The sequence below is a fragment of the Convolutriloba macropyga genome, chromosome 4 (assembly GCF_964194025.1).
Source record: "Convolutriloba macropyga chromosome 4, txConMacr16.3, whole genome shotgun sequence".
NCBI lineage: Eukaryota > Metazoa > Xenacoelomorpha > Acoela > Convolutidae > Convolutriloba > Convolutriloba macropyga.
In genome coordinates, this window is record NC_134471.1 from 70398623 (window position 1) to 70419462 (window position 20840).

A 20840-nucleotide genomic window follows, 5' to 3' on the forward strand; every position below is an offset into this window, starting at 1 on the left:
ACCAATTGACTATGTTTTCACGATGAAACAGAAACTACAGGAAACGCACCAGTTGATGCGAGAGTATATGGATGCCTAACAAGAACGCCAGAAGTCGTATTATGATCGCAGTAAGTATGGGCCGAGCTATAAAGTTGGCGAAGAAGTGTTAGTTTTCAACCCAACGGTTAAAAAAGGAGCAACAAGAAAATTTACTTCTATCTATAGAGGACCATACATAATTGTTGAAAATATAAACGACTTGAATTTCAAGGTAGAATATAAAAAGACGAGGGAAGCTATCAAGGTCCATTATGACCGACTGAAGAAACATAAAACACGAGAAAAACCATTCATGCCTGAGCCTCAGGCGAAACGAAAAACAACCCTTAAGGAGCAGAAGAATAGCGATTTGAACAGCTCAGACGATGACGATATGATTAAAATAGAATCATCAACAGACAGTGAAAGCAATCTAAACACAGAAAATCAATCCGAAGCTGAGGATGCTAACGATTCACTAAATGTTACAAATGAAACGTCTGAGAGTGAAGCTAAAGAATCAGAGCAAGAAACCTCTAAGGGCAAGACAAGGCAAAAAATTTTCCCGAGGGTGGAGGTGCAACTTCATCAAAAGCTACCTAGTACAGTGAAAAAAAACCAGCAGAAACAAAAATTCCAAAACCAAAAACAAGCAACAGGAATCTAGTAGTAAACAAAAAAGTACTGAAGAAAAGATTAATAGTATTCCCAAGGCACCAAAAATGGCTACAAGGTCTAGCAGTCGATTAACATCGGTGCCTGAGAGATTAAAAAATTAATTTACTGAGCAAGATGAGGAATACTTTAGCAGCCATAAAACTGATGATATTTTTGTTACAGGAAAATCCAGAAAGAAATAATGGAATCGAAAAGAAAGACGAGTTCGTCTGGAGCATCGTCTGATGGAATATCACTATGTTTGTATCTGGCATTGCTAGCCATTTTTGCTTCTCCTACACTTTATATTAAATTTTACGGCTATGATTTTGACAATATCGTATCAATAAAAATATATTCTCTGGATCACAGTACAAACTGTGATAACAAAATTCGAGTATCGAAAACAATAGAAGAAGGTAGTTTGATATATGCTGAGGTTCAGCCCGAGATAAAATTAAGATTTTGCATGTATGAAGCGGCATATACTGTGTCTGCACTTAAAAAGAGCAATGTGTATGACGATGTTGTCTTTATTACCAAACACTCAAGACTCCTAAAATCCATATATCCATTCAACGAGGGAACATGTAGGAGCATTTGACAAAACAAAAACTTTGTTTTACCAGGTTTTGGAGATAAAACCTTTAAAATCAACAACTCAGTAACGGAAAAGATTTCACAACGAGCAAGTGAAACTACTTATGCCGAGGAGCATAGCCAGAGTTTCATGAAAAAAATGTTCGTGAAGGTGCTATGTATGCTGAGTCTGTAGAGTGGGTTTCAATTACAGGATAAAAATTTATTGGAAATGTGATGATCAATGCAAAACTTTACATCGGAACAATTTGGGGAAAGCTGATACAAAGAAACCTCTTAAGCTTTAAGGATCCCCTAGGTTTCTCGAAAAGTGTATTCAAAAACCACATATTTTGAAGACAACTTAGTAAACTATTTTTTTTGAAAATCAAGGTGAGCAAACATGTAAAACGATCAAACACTTTAATAAGAGGACCATGTAAAATTTTTTGGTAACAACAAGACCACTTTTATCAGCGGAAAAAGTTTACACAAAAACAAATATAAAGATTTTGCATTAGAAATCTTAGAAGGAAAAGCAATTAGTTTGTGTGGACAGCAGGTGAAAACAACCGGAATTCCAGGTGTTTTTTACTCCGAGGGAAGTTCAGAACTGAAAACTGGTAATCTTAAAATAACCATGGAAATGTTTCTTTCAAGCGTTGTTGACACCTTAAATTTCAAACTTCTTAAGGAGAGAATTTTTTTTAATGAAAATTAGAACGCTCCAATGCGAGATTCAACGACTAAAAACTCAAACTATGATTGAAATATCAAAAAACATTGTTAGTACATCGGTAACGCTCTTCGAGAAAGGAACTCACGTCGAAAGAGCAGGATCTGTTTTACTTGTTCATAAATATGCAAAGATGGTATCAACAATAACTAAACTTCCTTTTTGCACAGAAGAAGTTCCTGTGTTAGTAGAGGGTCAGAATTTTTCTTCTATTAGATATATGGACCCTATTACAAAAATTTTGTATCATAATTATACAATCGCTGCATGCAACCCGCTGTACCCAAATGTTGTGAAATTAGAAGACGGCAGTTTTCAACAATATGGAGAAACGCTGAAGAATTTCAATCGTGAGATATATCAGTGGTCGATGAATAATAACTTAAATGTAAGTGATGAAAACCTGCATCGCAGCCTTTTCTCCATATCAGACGTAAAACAGAGTCAAATTGCTCGAACAATTCGCCATAATAGTAAAGGAATTATCAGTCGGGAAGCATTCCGTGATTCGGATGGAAAATACAGTCATGAAAATTTTTTTCATTCGAACGCTCAGTTCCAAAAACAATTTTTTTTAACAAATGAAATAACAATTTTTCGTAACTTAAAAACTGAAAGCTTATACGTTCAGTTAAAAGCTAAGGACATTGCTGTGTCAGTCTTAACAGTCTACCTCATATTCCAAAAATTTTCCTAAATTGTCACATCTATTTAGGATTAGTCATTAATGGAGCCTCCTGGCAACAACTGTTGCGGAATCTCGACCCTGTAACAGGAACACGTATGTATAATAAACTACTCAAATTCATTAATGAGCGCCGAGAACAAAAGAAATTGATCGAAGAGAAAGAGTCCCTGAAAGAGTCGGTTGTGTTAAAAAAAAACGAAAATGAGTTGTCTTGAGTTCAGGACCAAAAAAAATGAATGAAAATGACTTTTCTTGAGTTCAGGACGGAAAAAAAATGAAAATGACTTGTCTTGAGTTCAAGACCAAAAAAAAATTAAAATGAGTTGTCTTGAGTTCAAGACCAAATAAAAAGAAAAATAAAAAAAGTTGTCTTGAGGTCAAGACCAATAAAGATAAGGGGAAAAGTCATGAGATCAAGACTGAAAATATTGAGAAACTTTAGAAGCAAAAATGGTTTCTATTAAACATAGCAGGCAGTGAGACCCAACAAATTGGTGAATATGTGTACTATATGCCAGAGTTGTGGAAATTTATTTCGGAGATTTCCCCGGGAGTGTACCGAGCGGCGGACTCTTGTCTGTCGCGGTCTCGGAAGGTGTCTACACTAGAACTTCCGGCACCCGCCAATATTCGGTCCCAAGCTCTGCAGACTGAAGTGGAACTGCAAAACCAGTGCGCGCAGTTAGAGAAATTGAAGAGTACAAACTCTTTACTCCAAAAGGATCTTGTCGAGATTCGACAAAAACTAGGCAAACATTGCGACAAAGCCAATTGAGGTCATAACTTCAGCAGTTGGAAAACTATAACCAGTACTTGGCGAGTGAGTGCCGAAGGAAAGACACTATAATTGATAGACCAAAGCTTTCTTTGAAGAACGAGAAAGCCAAAACGAAGGCCACAGAAAAGTGTTTATTCGAGATTCGGAATAAAATTGTGTTGAATCGGCCTGCGACATTGTACGAGATTTTGTTGGTAAAAAGTTCTGCTTCAAAAGATCAGATCAAAAAACACTGCCACAAAATGAGCTTGTTGACGCACCCTGATGCTGGTGGAGATGAGGAGTTTTTCAAGACCATAAATCGAGCATACCAAATAATGATGAGCGATGGGGCGCGAGAAGCGTACAACAATTTTGGGCTGAACGAGGCAGAGAAAGTCATGAATGACGAAAACTGATACTTATACTGTTTATATGAAAAGTACAAATTTTTTTAAAACGTTCATGCATCAAGAGCTGTAAAATTTGTTTGATTTTATGTGAGTGAGTGGCACACTCTATTCTTATTGAGAGGGGGCAGTGTGAGTGTCACACGTACGTAAAAAAAGGTGTACTAAAAATCTTGGGTTTCAAGGTCAAAGATTTAGTTTAAATTTTAATTTATTACTTGATTAATGACTGACACAATCTTGATAGGTGTCGAAAGATTGGAATAGACAAAGCTCGGGCTTCGAGCAATACTAACAATTGTGACATATCAGTATTTACTTGGTTAATTTACCACGGTGATAGAACCGATATTGGGTACGGACAAAACTGTGGATAAAACTCATTCGTTGAACAATAAAACTACCATCAGAGTTAATCACTCAATTAGATCTTCATTTATTTGAAACCATTCTCTTCTGCTTTTATCTACTTATTAATTAAACTTCAATCCTTGTATTTTAAACAAGTACCACGCTCAATTACAAAAGATAATACATATTGCGCACGGGCGGCTGCTATACATGAAAACGTTTCAGAAACGTGCAACCTATATCCTCAGAAAAAGACGGTAACAAGATGTATACTAAACGAAAATACAAGGTCCTATAACCCTCTAAAGTTTCGAAAACTTGCCAATGTGTTTTTATATAGAAATGCAGGACCTCATCAAATTTTTATTGGTTTGCACGGGACATCATGATGTGGACCTGATTCCAGTGTTTACAGTAAACATAGGAAACTTATAAACACGTCAATTTGCTCTAGGTCAGATGAAAACTAGCAAACTCCCTCAATGATAAAAATTTGCGCTCGTAATGTCACTTCAACAATGTGGCAAAAATTCAATATTTTTTTGCCCGATTTAAAAAACATACAATTAATAATACCTACCTACTGTGCGTTTTTCTGCATGAATTTTAATGGAAAAAACATCTACGCCGTGACAACATGCAGGTGTGGGCATTCCAATATCTCACATCTGTTTACTCAGCAAAATGAAAAACTACAAAATGCCCATCTTTATAAGTAAAGAACTGAACCCTGAAGAACAGGCTGTTGAAAACAACCTTTTGCAAAAAAGAAGACAAATGCTTGAAAGCGGCAAAAAATCAAACGAAATACGAATACGAAATTTAAAGTTACAGCAACAAATTGATAAGAAATGGGTAGACATAAATGTTGATTAAACAGAAAATGAAAACGTAAACAATCCATGACTACAAACACAAATGAAAATACTAATTTTCAATGCCAGAAGCCTACTAGATCTAAAAAGACGCTATTCATTCTCTAACTGCGTAAAAACTGAAAATGACTTGGACACTATATGCATAACTGAAATATGGTTAACTGATGACGTACCTGATGAAAGCCTCTTCCTAAAAGAATATGCAATTCACAGGAAAGATAGACTCACAGACAATCACAAATCGAAGCATGGGGGGTTCTCATAGCTGTCAGGAACCTACCGCATGAAAGGGTGGTCCTGGGTAATAATAATCTTGACGAGTACGTTGCTATCAAAGTTACCCCAAAAGATGTCCCAATGATAATTTGCTGCATTTACAACCCCCCTAAGCAAAGTAATTACAGATGGCCTGTCGAAAAAATGATAAACCTCATAAAAGACCTGAAAATGTTTGCTGAAGAAGAAAATTGTGAATCAATAATCGTAACAGGAGACATAAATTTCGAACACAATTGTTGGAAAATCTTCAGCTCCCAAAATGAATATGAAATCCAAATTCTTGAAAAATTATCACATCTCAATTTCCAGGAAGTCCTAAATCAGAAAACACAAAACCAGCTAGATGTGTTACTAACCAATAACCCAAACATTGTCATCACGAAGACCAGGAACAATGAATTCAATAAGAGTTTTAAATCTGACCACGAAGCTTTTATAACTACCCTACAAATTGAGAAAACGACAACGATTGACACGAAACATAAAAAATACGCATTTAACAAAGTTGACTGGAAAGACCTGAACTCATACATAGAGAAAAACCCATTTAATCCCTACTGCTACAGCAGCGTAGATCAATTAGTAATTCAATGGTACAAATGGCTAGACAAAGTTCTTAGCGAAAATGTCCCAAAAACAACAACCCACAGATCAAACTTAGCTCCTTGGGTAAGCAAAGATTCGTCCCACCTTATTAAAATAATATCAACCTTAAAACGAAAAACATCAAAGAAATCCACGTTGGCGAGATTAATAAAACTGAAGAAAATGGAAAAACGATTAAGAAATTCCTTGAATGAGGACCAAGCAGAATTCGAAAGTAAAGTCTTTCAAGGTAGACGTTTTTCGGATCTTCAGAAATATCTCAAGTCAAGTCATAAAAGTAGTAGATACCCGGAAACAATGAAGTACAAGGATGCACAAACTAATGAAGATAAGAAAAAGTGAGCGTTTTTCAGTGAATTCTTTTTTAAAGTTTTCCTTAAAACCAATCAAATCAAGAAAAACTACTTCGATAAACATCAGCACAATAAAATTGAAATAGACGAGAGTAAGATCAAAGAAATCCTGTCAAAATTTCAAACAAACAAAGCCTGCGGCCCAGACAGGATAGGAAACACGGTACTAAAAAATCTGCCAGCCTTGTCTAAATCCCTTTTTCTGATTTTCAAAACTGCCTTGAACAAAGGCTTTTTTCCATCCTACTGGAAAACCAGTGAAGTTGTACCAATATTTAAGGATGAGAATCGGGCACTGATTGAACAATACCGCCCTATTAGTCTCTTATGTAGCGTCTCAAAACTATTAGAAAAACTAATTTTCGACGAACTATATGAAATTGTCAAGACAAAGCTAGAAGAATCACAACACGGATGTAGAATGCATAGATCAGTAGTAACCCAGATGTTGCTTTTCCTAGACCTGTTGTATAATGAATTCGACGAAAAAGATAACGAAATTTTTGTACTTTACCTTGACTTCAAAAAAGCGTTCGATACAGTTCCTCACGATCTTCTGATTAACAAAGTGGAGAACCTGGGTGTAGGGGGAAATTTCTTAAAGATTGCAGCCAGTTACGTATCAAATACAAAACAATACGTGAAAGTAAATGACTCGGAATCTGAAACTGTACCAGTAACCAGTGGTGTCCCCCAAGGATCTCTCCTAGGTCCCCTACTTTTCATAATATATATAAACGATCTTCCACAACAAACATCAAAATGCTCTGCGTTTGGATACGCAGATGATTTCAAGCTTGTATCAACAAATCCAGCAAATATACAAAGTGACCTGGAAAAAATCGAAAAATGGTGCCATAACAACAAAATGCAACTCAATGAAAGCAAATGTCACATCCTGCCGATTAAAGTAAACGAAAAAAACTGGCACTCCTTTATACTTAACTCTAAAACTCTCTCAAATAAAAGCGAGCAAAAAGATCTAGGTATAATTATGGCTACTAAGTTATCATGGAAAGCGAATATAAAGAAACGTTGTAGCAAAGCCTGGAAAGCGTTTTATTTCCTAAAACGAAACATATCAAACCTTCCATCGCAAACAACAAAACTCAATGCATATGTCGGCTACGTTATACCAGTCATAAGTTATGCCTCCCAAGCATGGTTCAGGAATAAGACCGAAAGCAAAGACATCGAGCGCATTCAAAGAAAAGCAACGTCGTGGATAATCAGTAACTGGGAAATTAGTTAGAAATCAGCAAAGACTGACCACACTGAAGTTGCTGCCATTGTCATATTACTTTGAATTGCATGATCTATTAATGCTCATCTCACTGCTTAAAGGATCTTACAATATAAAAATACCCATTAAAACAAACAATAATGAAGGGTTGTTAAGCACACGTCAAAACGAGCTAATAACAATTAATAAAACAAGAACAAGGAAGGCTGATGAAAACTTCTGGAAAAGAACCAGTTATTTACTAAATATAATACGAAAAGTAGGGAACGTCGATCTCGATCAAATTGATAAGAAATATTTAACAAAAATATACTGGAACTACTTCTTCAAAAGTTATTCGGAAGTCAACTTATGTTCCTGGGCTTTCAACTGCAGCTGTGGACATTGTAACCCGGTGCAGAAGCTCAGCTCAGTCGTTATATGAAGGGTGCAAACCCATGTGGAAAGACCCACAGAAGCCTAAACTCTCTCTCTCTCTCTCTCTCTCTCTCTCTCTCTCTCTTTGCAGTCAAGATTACTTTTGAATTCGTTTCTTTCTGGGATGTGCAAAAACGATAATTTTTTTTGCTTTGGGGTCAAGGAATTATGCTGACTCGATTAGTTCTTCGGCAACGTCGATTTAAGGTTGGAATCCGCTGTAAAGATCGTTGCCTCCGATAAACAGAACAATTTTTTCGTGGTGCTAATCCCCCAAGGCTTCCACCTAAATCCTTTCTACTACTACTATTATCAAAATAAAGAGTAAAAATAGCTAGATTATGTCGGATCTTGTCACTTTTCCCCCTCCCAGCTTGGTGGGAATGTAACTTTTACGACCCCAGGATCACGTGCTGTTTTTTTTGCATTGTAACGTACTATATGAATACGTGGTTCCAATTTGTCTTAAAGCTGGAATTACTGCAGTTGTTCTTGCTTTGTGTAGCGTGTGACATGATTTCAGGATGACATGCGGGCAGTCGTACAGTGCCTCCTCAGGCGAAACCAGTGCAGGGTTATGTCAATCCGCTTTCTCACTGTCCCCCAAAACCCAGCAAAAGCTAATTTCGTAAGTTTTTTTCACAACTCTTGGATGCAATAAGACGTTACGAGTTGAGTTTCTAATGACTGAAAATGGAAAGAGATACTGGGTCGTTCCCATTATAGCCCCCCATTATGGTATATTTACCATGATTGGGGGGCTATAGGTTATCTGACCACTAAGCATATAATGGGAAAGACTGAGATACTGTTGAAACTTTGCTCCTTTGAAGAAAAAGAATTGCTGCTGAGTCGCTATTATTGCGCTCCTATTTTTAATTGCTCTCAAACTAAGTTTGTAGCAATTATTAGTGCTGTCGTCTTTTTTGTTCAATTTTGTGTCTGACCCTTTCAACTTCCTCAAAAACCGGTTAAGCCTGGAGAGCATTAAGTGACTTTATTTGTATAGTTTTGTTGGGATCTATTCTGTTCCCCCTTAGCTTAGTGGGTATGTGAGTTTTCGCCCTACGCGCACGTGCTATTTAATTTCTCTCAAACAAAGTATGTAGCAATTATATTCATCCTGCGGTCTTCTTATGAGATTTCTCGCTTGCACTCTTTGCCCCGAAAGATGGGATAAACAGGTAAAGGCCGGCGGGCATTAAGTGGTCCTGCAGTCTCTTAGAGCCTTAGTACTCTTTAAGTATGCGCTTCCAAGAAACGGTTTTGAGGAGACAATATGGTATGAAGGGTGGTTCTAATTCTTAAAAGTTTGACCCCCCAATCACCTCCTCATTCCCTCGCCCACCAACACCCAACCCGCCTTCACCTGGCTGGCGATTTGGATCCCCTCTCGGCCAGCACTACCCCCTTTAATGCTAGCATTTCTGAGCCCCATTATTATTTTTATTATTAAATAGTTTCATAATAAATGATAATGGCAATCTCGTGTGGAAGACCCTCAATGGAGGGGTTTTAGAAACAAGATTTATGATCGTCTCATTAGACCTGCAGCAATCATCGACCCAACATCTTTCTCATCATCTCCTTTCTGTACAATAAGTTTCAGGAATCAACCGCGTCAACGTTATAGTCTGTATGCTGAAAATTATCGCTGCTAGCTTCCTGTCTCACTCAGTCGAAAAGCTCTCAGCCGCTGATCAGAAGAACTTGAACGAGATTGTCCACGCGATTCCTGGATTGAACCTCAACACGAATTCGGTCAAACCAGAGAAGAACGTATTAAAGTTTCTACTCTCCAGTGACCTCGAAAAGAAGATAATCTTGTGGCACGATCTGATTAACAACACAATCTCGCTACACAAAGAGACAAACAGCAACAATCCAGTTGTGGTTAAGGATCTACCAGCGACTCTTCAAAATGTGCCAAACTTGTTTGCAATGGTATATTGCATTCTGAAATCTTCGACGATTTGCGATCACTAGCAGTTATCGACATCCCCAATCACAATCTCAGCAAGTCGGAGCAGGCAGACTCCAATTTCCTTGCTAAATATCGTGTGCTTCATCAGTCGAAGGACAAGGAGCTGAGCACCCTCAGGGTTGTCCTTCATTAATTCCCAGATCTCAAACGGATCTTGAAGACTCGTGGAAGCGAACGACGAAGCCGTTCAGAACGACGCCATGCAAAGAAACAGCACTTCGATAACTTGGGTGAGTTTTCAGTCTTCTAACTCAAAACCGAAAGCATGCTCCTGGACTCTCTGGCTCGGAGTCGCCTAGGTTTTCTCTTCTCTATCATGACGTGTAATAGGATGGATGTCTTCCATGACGGATATCTATAAAATCTGTTCCAGCAATGTTAAAAACTCCGACCCAGTATTTGAACGCGTATCTTGGTGGACCATGCATCTAACTGAAACATGAATAGGTTCGTCTGATGCTGCCCTAAAAGGTATCCAAGCACTTGTTGAAAATGCGTCGCTTATGTGCAATGACTGTATACATCAAACAACAAGTTCAGATGAAGCTGATCAGCTCGACGAACCAAACGCAGGAAAAACAGATGAAAAATCTGGAATCGCAGATGAAAGACCTCAAAACAAGTGTTGAAGTAATCAATACTATCCCTTAACAGAAGCCACAAGCTGAAACTCAGAAAAAATCAATGTCATCTAGAAAGGAAAAAAAATCCCTGCCCAAGAAGAGTTGGCCGGTATTAGAATTCTTGGCGTCGCTGGGTCGAATGACAAAATTCAAGAATTCGTCATGAGAATGATCTCGCAGTAATCAAGGAAATCTTGTCTTATCTTGAAGTGGTGGCTGACATTGGTCATATTGCCCGTATTGGCAAGTCTGACAAAAAGAAAAATTGAAGAGTTTTGCTTAAGATTCCAAATGTCTGGATGCGAAGACTTATCCTGTCATCAGCAAGCAAGCTTAAGTCCTTCGGAACTCCTGTATTTCTGAGCCGACAAATTTCGAAAGCAATTGATCGATGCAGGTACCAGGTCTGCAGATATGCGCGTCAGAGATGGCAATTTCGTTCTAAGGAAAGACAATGCCTGAATCAAAACAAAGGAAGAGAGTGAAACCCAGGATTGACTAGCTATCTATGCCCATATCTTGGTGTAAGTTGTTTGCAGCATTCTTTACCAACATCGAAGAAGGCAATTTACCAACGCCATTCACATAAAAATTCTATGCTCAATCATCTGTCTCACCAAAACTTGACTCACTGGAAGTATTAGCAACATAGCTATCTTCTTACCCAATCACACAATTTATCGAGAAGATAGACCAAATGGAAAGGGTCTCTCCAAACACGGAGGAGCTCTCATCGCAGTTGCAGAAAATCTTGCAAGTTGTGAAATTTTGTCTGATTTCCAGGATTGCGTCATTGTCCAGCTCTTGAAAAAGATTCCTTTGCTCATGTTGTATTTACAATCCTCCCAAAAACAGTAAGTTTTGGTTAGATCAACGCCAGATTTTGTTCCTTCTATCCTTTCTTAAACAAAGACAATTGGAGTTCAAAATCCGTGAGCGCACAATTGTTTTATACATAATTTGCAATCACACTGACTGGACATCAATGACTTTAACCGACCCTTTTGAACAAGTGTTTCTAGATAAAACCTCTGCCTTTAACCTTCAGGAGCTTAGTAAAGGTAACTCAGGTCGGTCTCTTGATGTCGTGTTGTCGAATTATCCGGAAACGATTCTGAATGTTTCCACTAACGTACAGCTGAATAATCTTTTCAGTTCTGATCACCCACCGGTCTCCGTCAAACTCCAGCTCAAATAAACATGCTATCATTAAATACCTTTTACACCCATGAAAGGTCTCGACTTCTTCAGATTCTGTCTGAAAAGAGGAAATTGGAATTCAATAAATGAATTCATTGATGCCAATCCTTTTAATCCATACTGCTTCAGTAATGTAGATTTCTTACTTGATGGTGTACTTGGCTCTACGAACTTTTACAGGATTTTGTCTCGGTAAAAACGAAACACTGGTCCCAGTTAGCTCGTAGCTCCCTAGTTGAGCTTCAAAACGTATCACCAGATCAAAAACAGCAATTTTCTACGGAAAAATTTTTCTCTTCCAGCGATCCTCTCACTGTCAGCCGTTTGAGTACCGAAAGCGTGCCACTTGAGGCTATGGCTCGGGGTCGCCTAGGATATCCAACTATCAACAATTCCAAATCCCAACTGATGAAAAAGAAATGAAATCGCGCAAGCGCAACTAGCAATCATGCTCAACGAATACCAACGAACGGATGAAAAGAAAATCGAGAACGGCAAATTCTCATACCTACAGAAGTAGCTGAGAAGTTGGTTGAACGCTTGCTCTGTCCCATGTGGAGTGTATCTAACGATTCGAAAGCTAATTTTGCGTCTGAAAAAGCCAATCGTTTCAACAAATACTTCAATCTCTTTTCTGCTGCTGAACGCAAACAAAGGCTGATTGCCCAGAACCATTAATAACAGAATTGAGTTCTACCTCAGGAGAATTTCAACTATCACTTTTGGATCTCAACAAGAGGAAAACAAGAGGACCTGACAGGATAGGCAACGACCTCTTATTTTGAACTATCTCCCAACGCGCTATCTCTCAACAAATCGTTTGCACTCCTTTTCAACAAAATACAGACAATGAACAGACATACCGAATAAACAGTCAGACCCCAGCGAATAACAAACTATTGACCCATCAGCCTTCTTTCTGTTGTGTCGAAATTTATTGAGAAACTAATGTTCGACAAACTCCTCAATGTCATCTCACCGCAGCTCTCTGATCAACAGCATAGATTCCGAAAGCGAACTTCAACGACGACGAACCTCATCAATTACCTTCTTGATGTTTTGTAAATCTGGATAATGTCGACTGTTCAAATCTAATCTCGTTCTATGTTCCAAAAAGCCTTCGACAAATTAAATGACAGTCTACTTCCAGACAAGCTCCAGAAGTTCGGCGTTCAGTGAGCATACCTAAAGCTCATAGAAAGCAATCTATCGGAAGACAACAACGCGTCAAGATTGAGAACTTTGTCTAATAAAGTTTACAGTGGGGTTCCCCAAGGTTCTCTCTGGGGCCCTCTTCTTCCCTGCTTTTGTAAGTGACCTGATAGAATGTGTTATTTCACAGAGATACGGTTATGCAGATGACTTTAATATAACTGGGACAAACCCCGATACTGTTGTAATTGACATCAACAAGATCTGGAAATGGCGTGAAAAAATCTTATGGCTGTCAACGTCAAGAAGAGCTTGACGATGTCACAGGCTCTTACCTGGTCATCGCATGCTAGACAGAACTGGTCATCGCATGCTAGAATTAGTGAAGCTTTAAAGGTCTTTACATTCTTCAGAGAAACATTTCCAATACGAGTTCGAGCAACAAGAAGAATGCTTTCAATAGCGACGTTTTCCGGTAATCAGCTACGGTAGCTCTCTGGCGTCCCAGCAAAAGTGATCTCACGTTACTTTAAAATTTACAAAGAAAATGCGGTGGATTTTGACCGAGGAGAGTGAGTTATAAAGACGGTCTGCTGAAACTAGAAATCCTTCCGCTGTCACTCTACCAGGGACTGCATGTCATCCTCCTGTCTGCGAAATTCTTCACTGGAAAAGTAGACATGGACTGGCGAAAGTTTGTCAGTGTCTCAGAATCGTGCTTAACCAGAAGTTTTTGTGGTCATAAAAGCCTGTGGTGAACTCGTAGTCCAATGTCGGCAGTTTGGCCTATGTTATGCAACTATTGTTATCGCAACTAGAGTTGAAAACATCAAGACACGGTTTTTATCTTACTCCCGAAGTTTTTCTACAGCTCGACGTTGCCTCGGGGTTTGATAAGTTCTCGTTGGCTATAATAAGCTTGTGAAAATTTTCATTCAGTATGATTTCTGATCAAAACTGAAATAATTTTATTTCAGTTTTGATCACGCCCCATATTTTATAGCGAGCGAGAAAATTAGGTATGAACAATTGTCCGCCAAGCCAGCACTTCTTTTAGGCTTGATCACTAGTTTTTGTGGTCAAATTGTTTTTCTCATAAAATGAGAAGTGGTTGGATGTTATTTAGCATTTTTGACCATCTTAAGAATATAAAAGAACATATAGGAGCAATTTTGAGCCGTTTTTATAATTCTGTAGTTTTACGCGCTTTTCAAGAATTGTTTTTGAGTTTTTGGGCTATTTATGTTATTGAGTTTTTGAAGATATATTTTGTTGTTTACTTGCCTATGTTGAGCTGTTATGTGCTTGCTGTTACTATGAAGAGTCACAGTTATTGTGATTTTTCCGTTCTTCATCTCTTCCTTTTTCGGCAACATTTTTTGGAATGTTATCGTGAATCTTACGCTAACTGGGTTCTCAACGCTTTTGGCCCATTGTATTGATTCATTGAGTTTTTCTCGTTTTTATTTTCAATTGCTAATTGAGTAAAAAAAATTTGTAAGCAGTAGATTTTTTTTTACAAAGTTTGAAGAAATTTGAGACCAATGTAACAGTTGTCAATAAGTGTCTCTCAAAATTTGTTCTTTGTGAACTTATTATGGCATGCGTTGAGATGACATGCAATTTTGGTGTGAGCAATTTTATTGTCCCGTTTGAACGACCGAAAGTTTTTTGTTAGTATGTGTACTCGTACCTTATTGGTTTACTTTTTGGCTATTTTTTGACAGTTATGTAAGATTGTTACATACAGTCAGATTAAGATGGTTACGTCCCTACGAATATCACTTCGAGTTTGATGCGTCTGCTTTTTGGAAATTAGTTATTGGGCAACACAGTTTTCGGCGAAGACTACTAGTTGTTCCCAATTTGTTTGTTAATTTATTTCAGTTTCTCATTTTCAAAATTAGTGAAGCTTGTAGTAATATTATATCATGCTTAATATTATGAGAGTATTTCAATGTTCCTAAATGCACAGAAGAGTTTTCTGTAATTATGTATTCTATGAAGAAGTAATTGATGTTTTTCATTTTTTTTGTGAAATTTATTAACAATTTGTCAATTGCTCTCGAAGTTTAAGGGACCCTTGAAGTGCTTGTTTAACAAAGCCATTGAAAAGCTCCAAGAAGTCAGGGACGTAAAAGGTGCAGATGCAAAAAAATTAAAGTAGAGGATCAAACCCTGGTCAGAAGTGTATTTGGCAGTTTCAGTATCCAGTGGGCTATATGGGATCGGTTTAAGATTTCCAGGGAGAATTGGTGTCTTGGGACGCAGGTTTTTGTGCGTATATGCCTGTGTGTGTGTGCGTGGGGGTATGCGCTTTTGTGTGAGTATTGAATTGGGTACCGAGGTGGAAAGAATAGAACAAAATGTTCTGCTTTACCTCTGAATGCGTTTAAGCAACTGGGTCCTGCCGGTTGTTTTTTCATTTGATGATGATTATTTGTTTCATCGATGTGAGTTTTTGATAGCCTTCTCCGCCCTTCGTTTTGCAATTACTCTTTCTTTCTTTCTTTCACTTTGAAGTTTTAGGAATTATTGTAAATGTGTCTTTTTTAAGCAAAGTTTTTGCTTGACCGTTTTTTTCTGAAAAATTCTTCGGATTTTTTCTCGAATGAGTTTTTCACGCTTGACTTTTTTAGTGATTTGAATTGTGCGCTTTCAGAAATTAATTCTTAAATAAAACAGATTGTGAGAGCTGACCGTACATAGCTCGTGTAACGTAGTGGTTAAGTTCGCCTCTTATCCAAGAGGTCGAGGGTTCGAACTCCTCACTAGTTGGAAGTTTTTGCACCAAACAAGGTTCTCTGGCCTTTGCCCCTACCAAATTGTTTGCTTGGCAAGTTGTTCGGGAACAATTTGTCCGACGTCAAACGGTTTATGATCTTTTATGATTCAAACTGTGATTGTCTTTAGTGTTTTCTTGACTTGTTCAGTATGTTGTATCTTCAATTTCTTTCATCTAATCAAGCCGTTCTGACTACTGCTTTGTTCGTTCACGGCTGTTCAGCTGATTCGATATTCATCAATTTCAGATTTTGCTGAGAATTTGGGCATTTTTTGTCAAGTTTTTGAACCTAAGATTTTTATTAAACGTAGCAGGGCAAGACCTCAATTACAATTCAATAAATACAACGAACTGAATTCTGTTTATAAACCTCATCTCTTCAGAAGAGCAGGCTTGAATAAACAATGCAGCTTATACCAATGGAAACCTAAAGTTGCCTTTTCACATATTTTAACGTCAAGTTATTAAAAGCAAAATAGGAGCCGAAACATACGGAATTCCGGACAGTAAACTTCACCTTTGTGGAAAACAAATGAGAGACAGTTTAAAGAGACAACAGATAGGAAATTTGGCAAAGTTTACGATTCACTAGATTTTGTGGAGTAAAAGTGAGTGTCACTAAATTATTTCTGAGACTAAGAGACGACATCTAAAACGTCTCTCAAAATTAGGCAAGATTTTAAAAAGCAGTATAATTTATGGGAAATTAAATAGCGCCGAAGTCTGTCTGCTCTTCGATCAATTCAGAAATTGCAACAGTAAAACACGTTTATCGCCTCCAGTGAAAACAGGCGTTAAACTCCATCACACAAAAAAAGCTCTCAAAATTTATTTTAAACGCTATTATCACTCTTGAGAAGCAGTTTTAAATTTAAAAATTTGCAATCCTCAATTCTGCTTGCTTCGTAATCCCTTTACTACTCCACGGTGAATTGACATGAGCGTTACTTACTTTGTTTTAGTCAGTCTTACTGATTAAATCTAATACCTTTTGGTATTGATTTTAATCCTTCTATTCTCACATTAAGGAGCAGGAGTGATCTTTACTATCACCTAAAGTAACACGTCTTTTTGTTTTTTGTTTGTAAGAAAAACAGTTTTCATTTTCTTTTCTTTGCTGGTTTAAATGATAATCATGGTCAGAGGATCAATAGCAGGTATTTTCCGGCAATCCGCTGGACGGCAAGCCGTTTTAACCCGAAATCTTTCAGAAATAAACCGCGCCAGAAAACGATCTTAAATATTTACTGGAATTCCTCTCTCAATTAAAAACGGTTGTACTGACCTCCGCTTAAGCGAAAGCCAGCCCTACACTAGCCGCTTGAAAGCAATTCGTCCGAAAATAGTTAGCTATGTTACTTGATTTCACTTGGCCTCGCTTCAATTTATTGAGGACTACACTCGTCGAGAAGTTCTCTACTATAAAATTGTGACGTTACTACCTTTTTTTTAAAAGTGACCATTCCCGCATTGGAATCCCATGAATATTACAGTGATTGTGGCTCAATGTTTAAGGTTCAATTGTTTTTCGAGTCTCATTAATAGCACATTACTGTGTAAAAAATAGACCGCGGGGGATTTTAAAATTAATATCCCCAATGAGATGGGCTGACGAAACAACAAATTCCTCTTTTTGTTTATTTAAATCTATCCATGATTTGTCTTTAGTTACTGCCCCGATGCACTGCACCTTATCAAATACATAATGACAGATGGAGTCACTCCCGATTTTCTGCAGCCAAAATTTTGTTGGAGTTGCATCACTCAGGGATAGAAGAGTTCCAGGAGGCGACAAGTAGTGCGACGAACTTCTTCAGATACACAAAGTTACCAAGAGACTCTTTTTTCGCGCTGCCGGCTTTGGCCAGAGTCATTTCGCACGTATGTGATCTTTTGTATTGATATACTCAAAAAACAACTCGAAGTAATTTTTTTGTTGTAGTTTAAGTCAGGCTAATACTACGAAAGAGGTGTATATTCTTTGCTTCTTTACCTTTAGAATTTTTCAAAAGGATAAATGGTTCCCGACAACGTTTTGGGGAGAGACTGCGTCTTCGGGAGTGCTTTCATAATATGTTTGTGCGAAACAAACAAATGAGTGTTTTTTAATTTGCCCCCGAATAGCCTGATAAGAGTAGGGACTGACTACCCATTATATTTTATAAGTAGACCTTAATTAACGCAATATCTGTTGGTGATCCGTAACTTAATTTTTTTTTCCACTCGAACAAAGTTTTAAGCAATTACTAAGTGTTGTTTTGGCTTTTAACTGACCGTTTTTCACTTTTCGATTGAAGTTTACTTCTTTTGACTTTTGGAGTTTTGAGTGATGTAAGTTGCCCTCTAAATGAAGTGGGCTGCAGTAGATTCGAGCCCCCGACAGTCGCTCGTGAACGTTAGTCGGTAATGTTCTTTTCATGCTTAATGGTCATTCAAGTTAGTCATTGTTTAAATGAAGAGACCAAATTTTTTGGCCGAATAAGATTATCCACCCGACTTTGCGATATATTTTTTTGATATTATAAGTTAATCATGCTATAAGCTAATGATTTAGTACTCGTGAAGTTTCCAAATTAATTGAAAATATATTTATTTTATTATTCAGAAACCGAGGCGAGATGATCCTGCTTGCTTCCGGAGACATGACGTATACTTCAAGCTCATCAATGACATTTTCTTTGAAGTCAACACAAAATTGGGAGGGAAATTGCCTGATTCCTTTGAAGAGAAGCGCTATTTAGTTGATGCTGGCTTTCATATGAGATCTGTGTTTAAGCCATACTACAGACAGCTTGCAATGAGATGGTTGCATGATGTTATAACAGGTAAATGCAGGTGCATCTAGGTAGAATATAACAATTGTCAGTCATGATTTCTAATTGATCCGAAAAACAAAAAATGTGACTTCATCGACATAACTTCGAAAAAACAGTTGCAACAGGAAGTGAGCGAAAAAACGAGTGGTTTTGTGGCGTGAAATTTTTCGCTCTAATTTTAAAGTAGAGTGAGAAAACGATGTTAGAGCAAAAGTTTGCTTTTTCGCTAGTGGTTTTTTGTTCACATTCGGCATTTTGACATTGATTTTTAATGTTTTCGATGTTTTTTGGATCTGATTTTTTTTCTAAATGGTTTTCCTAATCCAATCCTTGTACATTCGAAGTCTAGTTTTTAATTTAGTCTTTGAATTGTATGTCAAGATTGCAATATTTTTTTTGTAAGGCCTAGTGGGCATTGTAAGGCTCAGCAGGCCCGTGCCTGGCTTCAATTGTCCGCTAAGTGCTTAAAGGGTGCAGATTCTGGGAATGCCTAATTCATGTTTATAAGGTCGTTTTTAGGTGTTTCAAGAGCCCAAAATGGTGCAGTTCTTTTTTCATTATCCAATTTTTTATTTGACTAGTCTTGAACTGACGTTTCCCAAGACTGATAAGTTCCTTTGCAACATGTAACTACTTTTATGACTATTTTATGAGCTATATGTTTTGGTACTGCAAACAAACACAAAAAATTTTTACTATTTTTTGCAATTTTGAGCTGTAAAAATTTTGCCAGAAATGTTTTTCCAATCTCAGGGGCAATGAAACCTCCTCTAGGGTTTGATAATAGGTTACTGCATAGTTTCTAGTGGCAATAGAACATTATAGTGTCACGAATGTTAGCAATTTTTTAAAATTAAATTTGTATTTTTTTTCAGTATTCTTGCCTCGACGGCCAGGTAACCTCCTCTAGGGCTTGATTCTATGTTATGTTATGTTACTGCATAGTTGCTAAGGGCAATGGATTGGTTTTCAAAATTTTAATGTTACCCATTTTTGCAATTTTTTTGGATAAAATTTAAAATTTTTAATTGCTCTTGAACGCAGTTCATAGCAATTATTGTAAACGTGTGTCTTTTTTATGCAAATTTTTCGCTTGACAGTTTTGCGCTTTTCTTCTAGAACCTTCTTTGACTTCTCAAGTGACTTTTTCACGCTTTCGTTCTTCATTTTTGAGTGATCTCTATTGCTCTGAAGTAAAGCTAATATAAATTCGGTTGCAGAATAAGTGAGGTATGTGATCTGTAGCGCAGTGGTTAGTAGTTGTGGCTGTGGATCGGGCGGGCAGTGGTTCGAATCCCGGCGGGGGGGAAGTTTTTTGCACCCATAATTTGATCTAGGCTACAGCCCCTGAATTAAATTGCCTCGCCTGTCGTTCAAGAGCAATTCTTCCGACATTTGTCGGTTTATGTTTGAACATTTTTGTCATGCTCCTAATTTAGCGATCTTCATTAGCAGATAAAACTTTTTAAGGCTCGAAATTGGGTTACAGGATAGCCTCTGGAGATAATCAAATTGTTCTGAAGAAAATTATTATAAGTTTTAGAAGATTTCATTAAAATCCCAAGTGTTTATAGATCTATACAGGCTACAAAATTTTTTTAGGTCTTGCAGGTGGATTCCTCGACAGATTCCAGAGACAAAAAAGTGGTTGTGAACTTTATAATATTGCGAAATAAAGAAACTTTTTTTAAATTTTGCAGTTTTCAATTTTAAGTATTTGTCATCATTCTCAATCTTTATTGGCCAGTAAATTTCTTCAAAACTTGTGCGTGGGTTCATGGGTATAATTAAATGCACCAAATTTGGCCTAGGGTAAAATCTTCAGTTTTAGCAGTTTTTTTGTTCGTTTTTTGTTCCTCAACTTTTGAGATTGTTTTTCTTTGGCTGGCGTTGTTGAGTTGATATGCTGGTCAGGTTCAGTATTTCAATTTTTCATTCAATTCTTTGAATTGTATTTCAGGCCTTGTCCTGCTATGTTTTTTAAAATTCGTTTTTACCTTTTTTCGTTTCACATAAGTCACCTCTTTTCACGTTTGACGTCTGGCTTACCTCACTCTTGATTGAACTGAATGGAACTTAAAATTGATTCCGCAACTTTACTCAAGTACTTTCATGGACAGAAGGCGAAATCAAGAAATCAAAAGCAACAAGATAAACCAATAAAGCCCGGGCACTAAGAATTAGGGGTTTAAGACTTAGTGCATTAAGTTATCAAGTTTCCTTTGAGTATACTGCTATTCGGTAATGGTTTTAAGCTGATTGTTGTCCAATATAGAAATTGAATTTGCCAAATTTCCTTGAATCT

General features: G+C 37.4%; 2 protein-coding genes across 2 annotated transcripts in view; one reads left to right on the forward strand and one right to left on the reverse strand.

The window, feature by feature from the left end:
- Window positions 1–20840, forward strand: part of LOC142337869 (uncharacterized) — a 240646-nt gene that overhangs the window by 203107 nt on the left and 16699 nt on the right. Inside the window, exons 2-4 of the mRNA XM_075387471.1 lie at window positions 8497–8603; window positions 17388–17600; window positions 18325–18544. Coding sequence (XP_075243586.1) covers window positions 8505–8603; window positions 17388–17600; window positions 18325–18544 — 532 coding nt within the window. The 5' untranslated portion in view covers window positions 8497–8504. The remainder of the gene's footprint in view (window positions 1–8496; window positions 8604–17387; window positions 17601–18324; window positions 18545–20840) is intronic.
- Window positions 1–20840, reverse strand: part of LOC142337872 (leucine zipper transcription factor-like protein 1) — a 458027-nt gene that overhangs the window by 99244 nt on the left and 337943 nt on the right. The gene's annotated exons all lie outside the window — the stretch shown is intronic.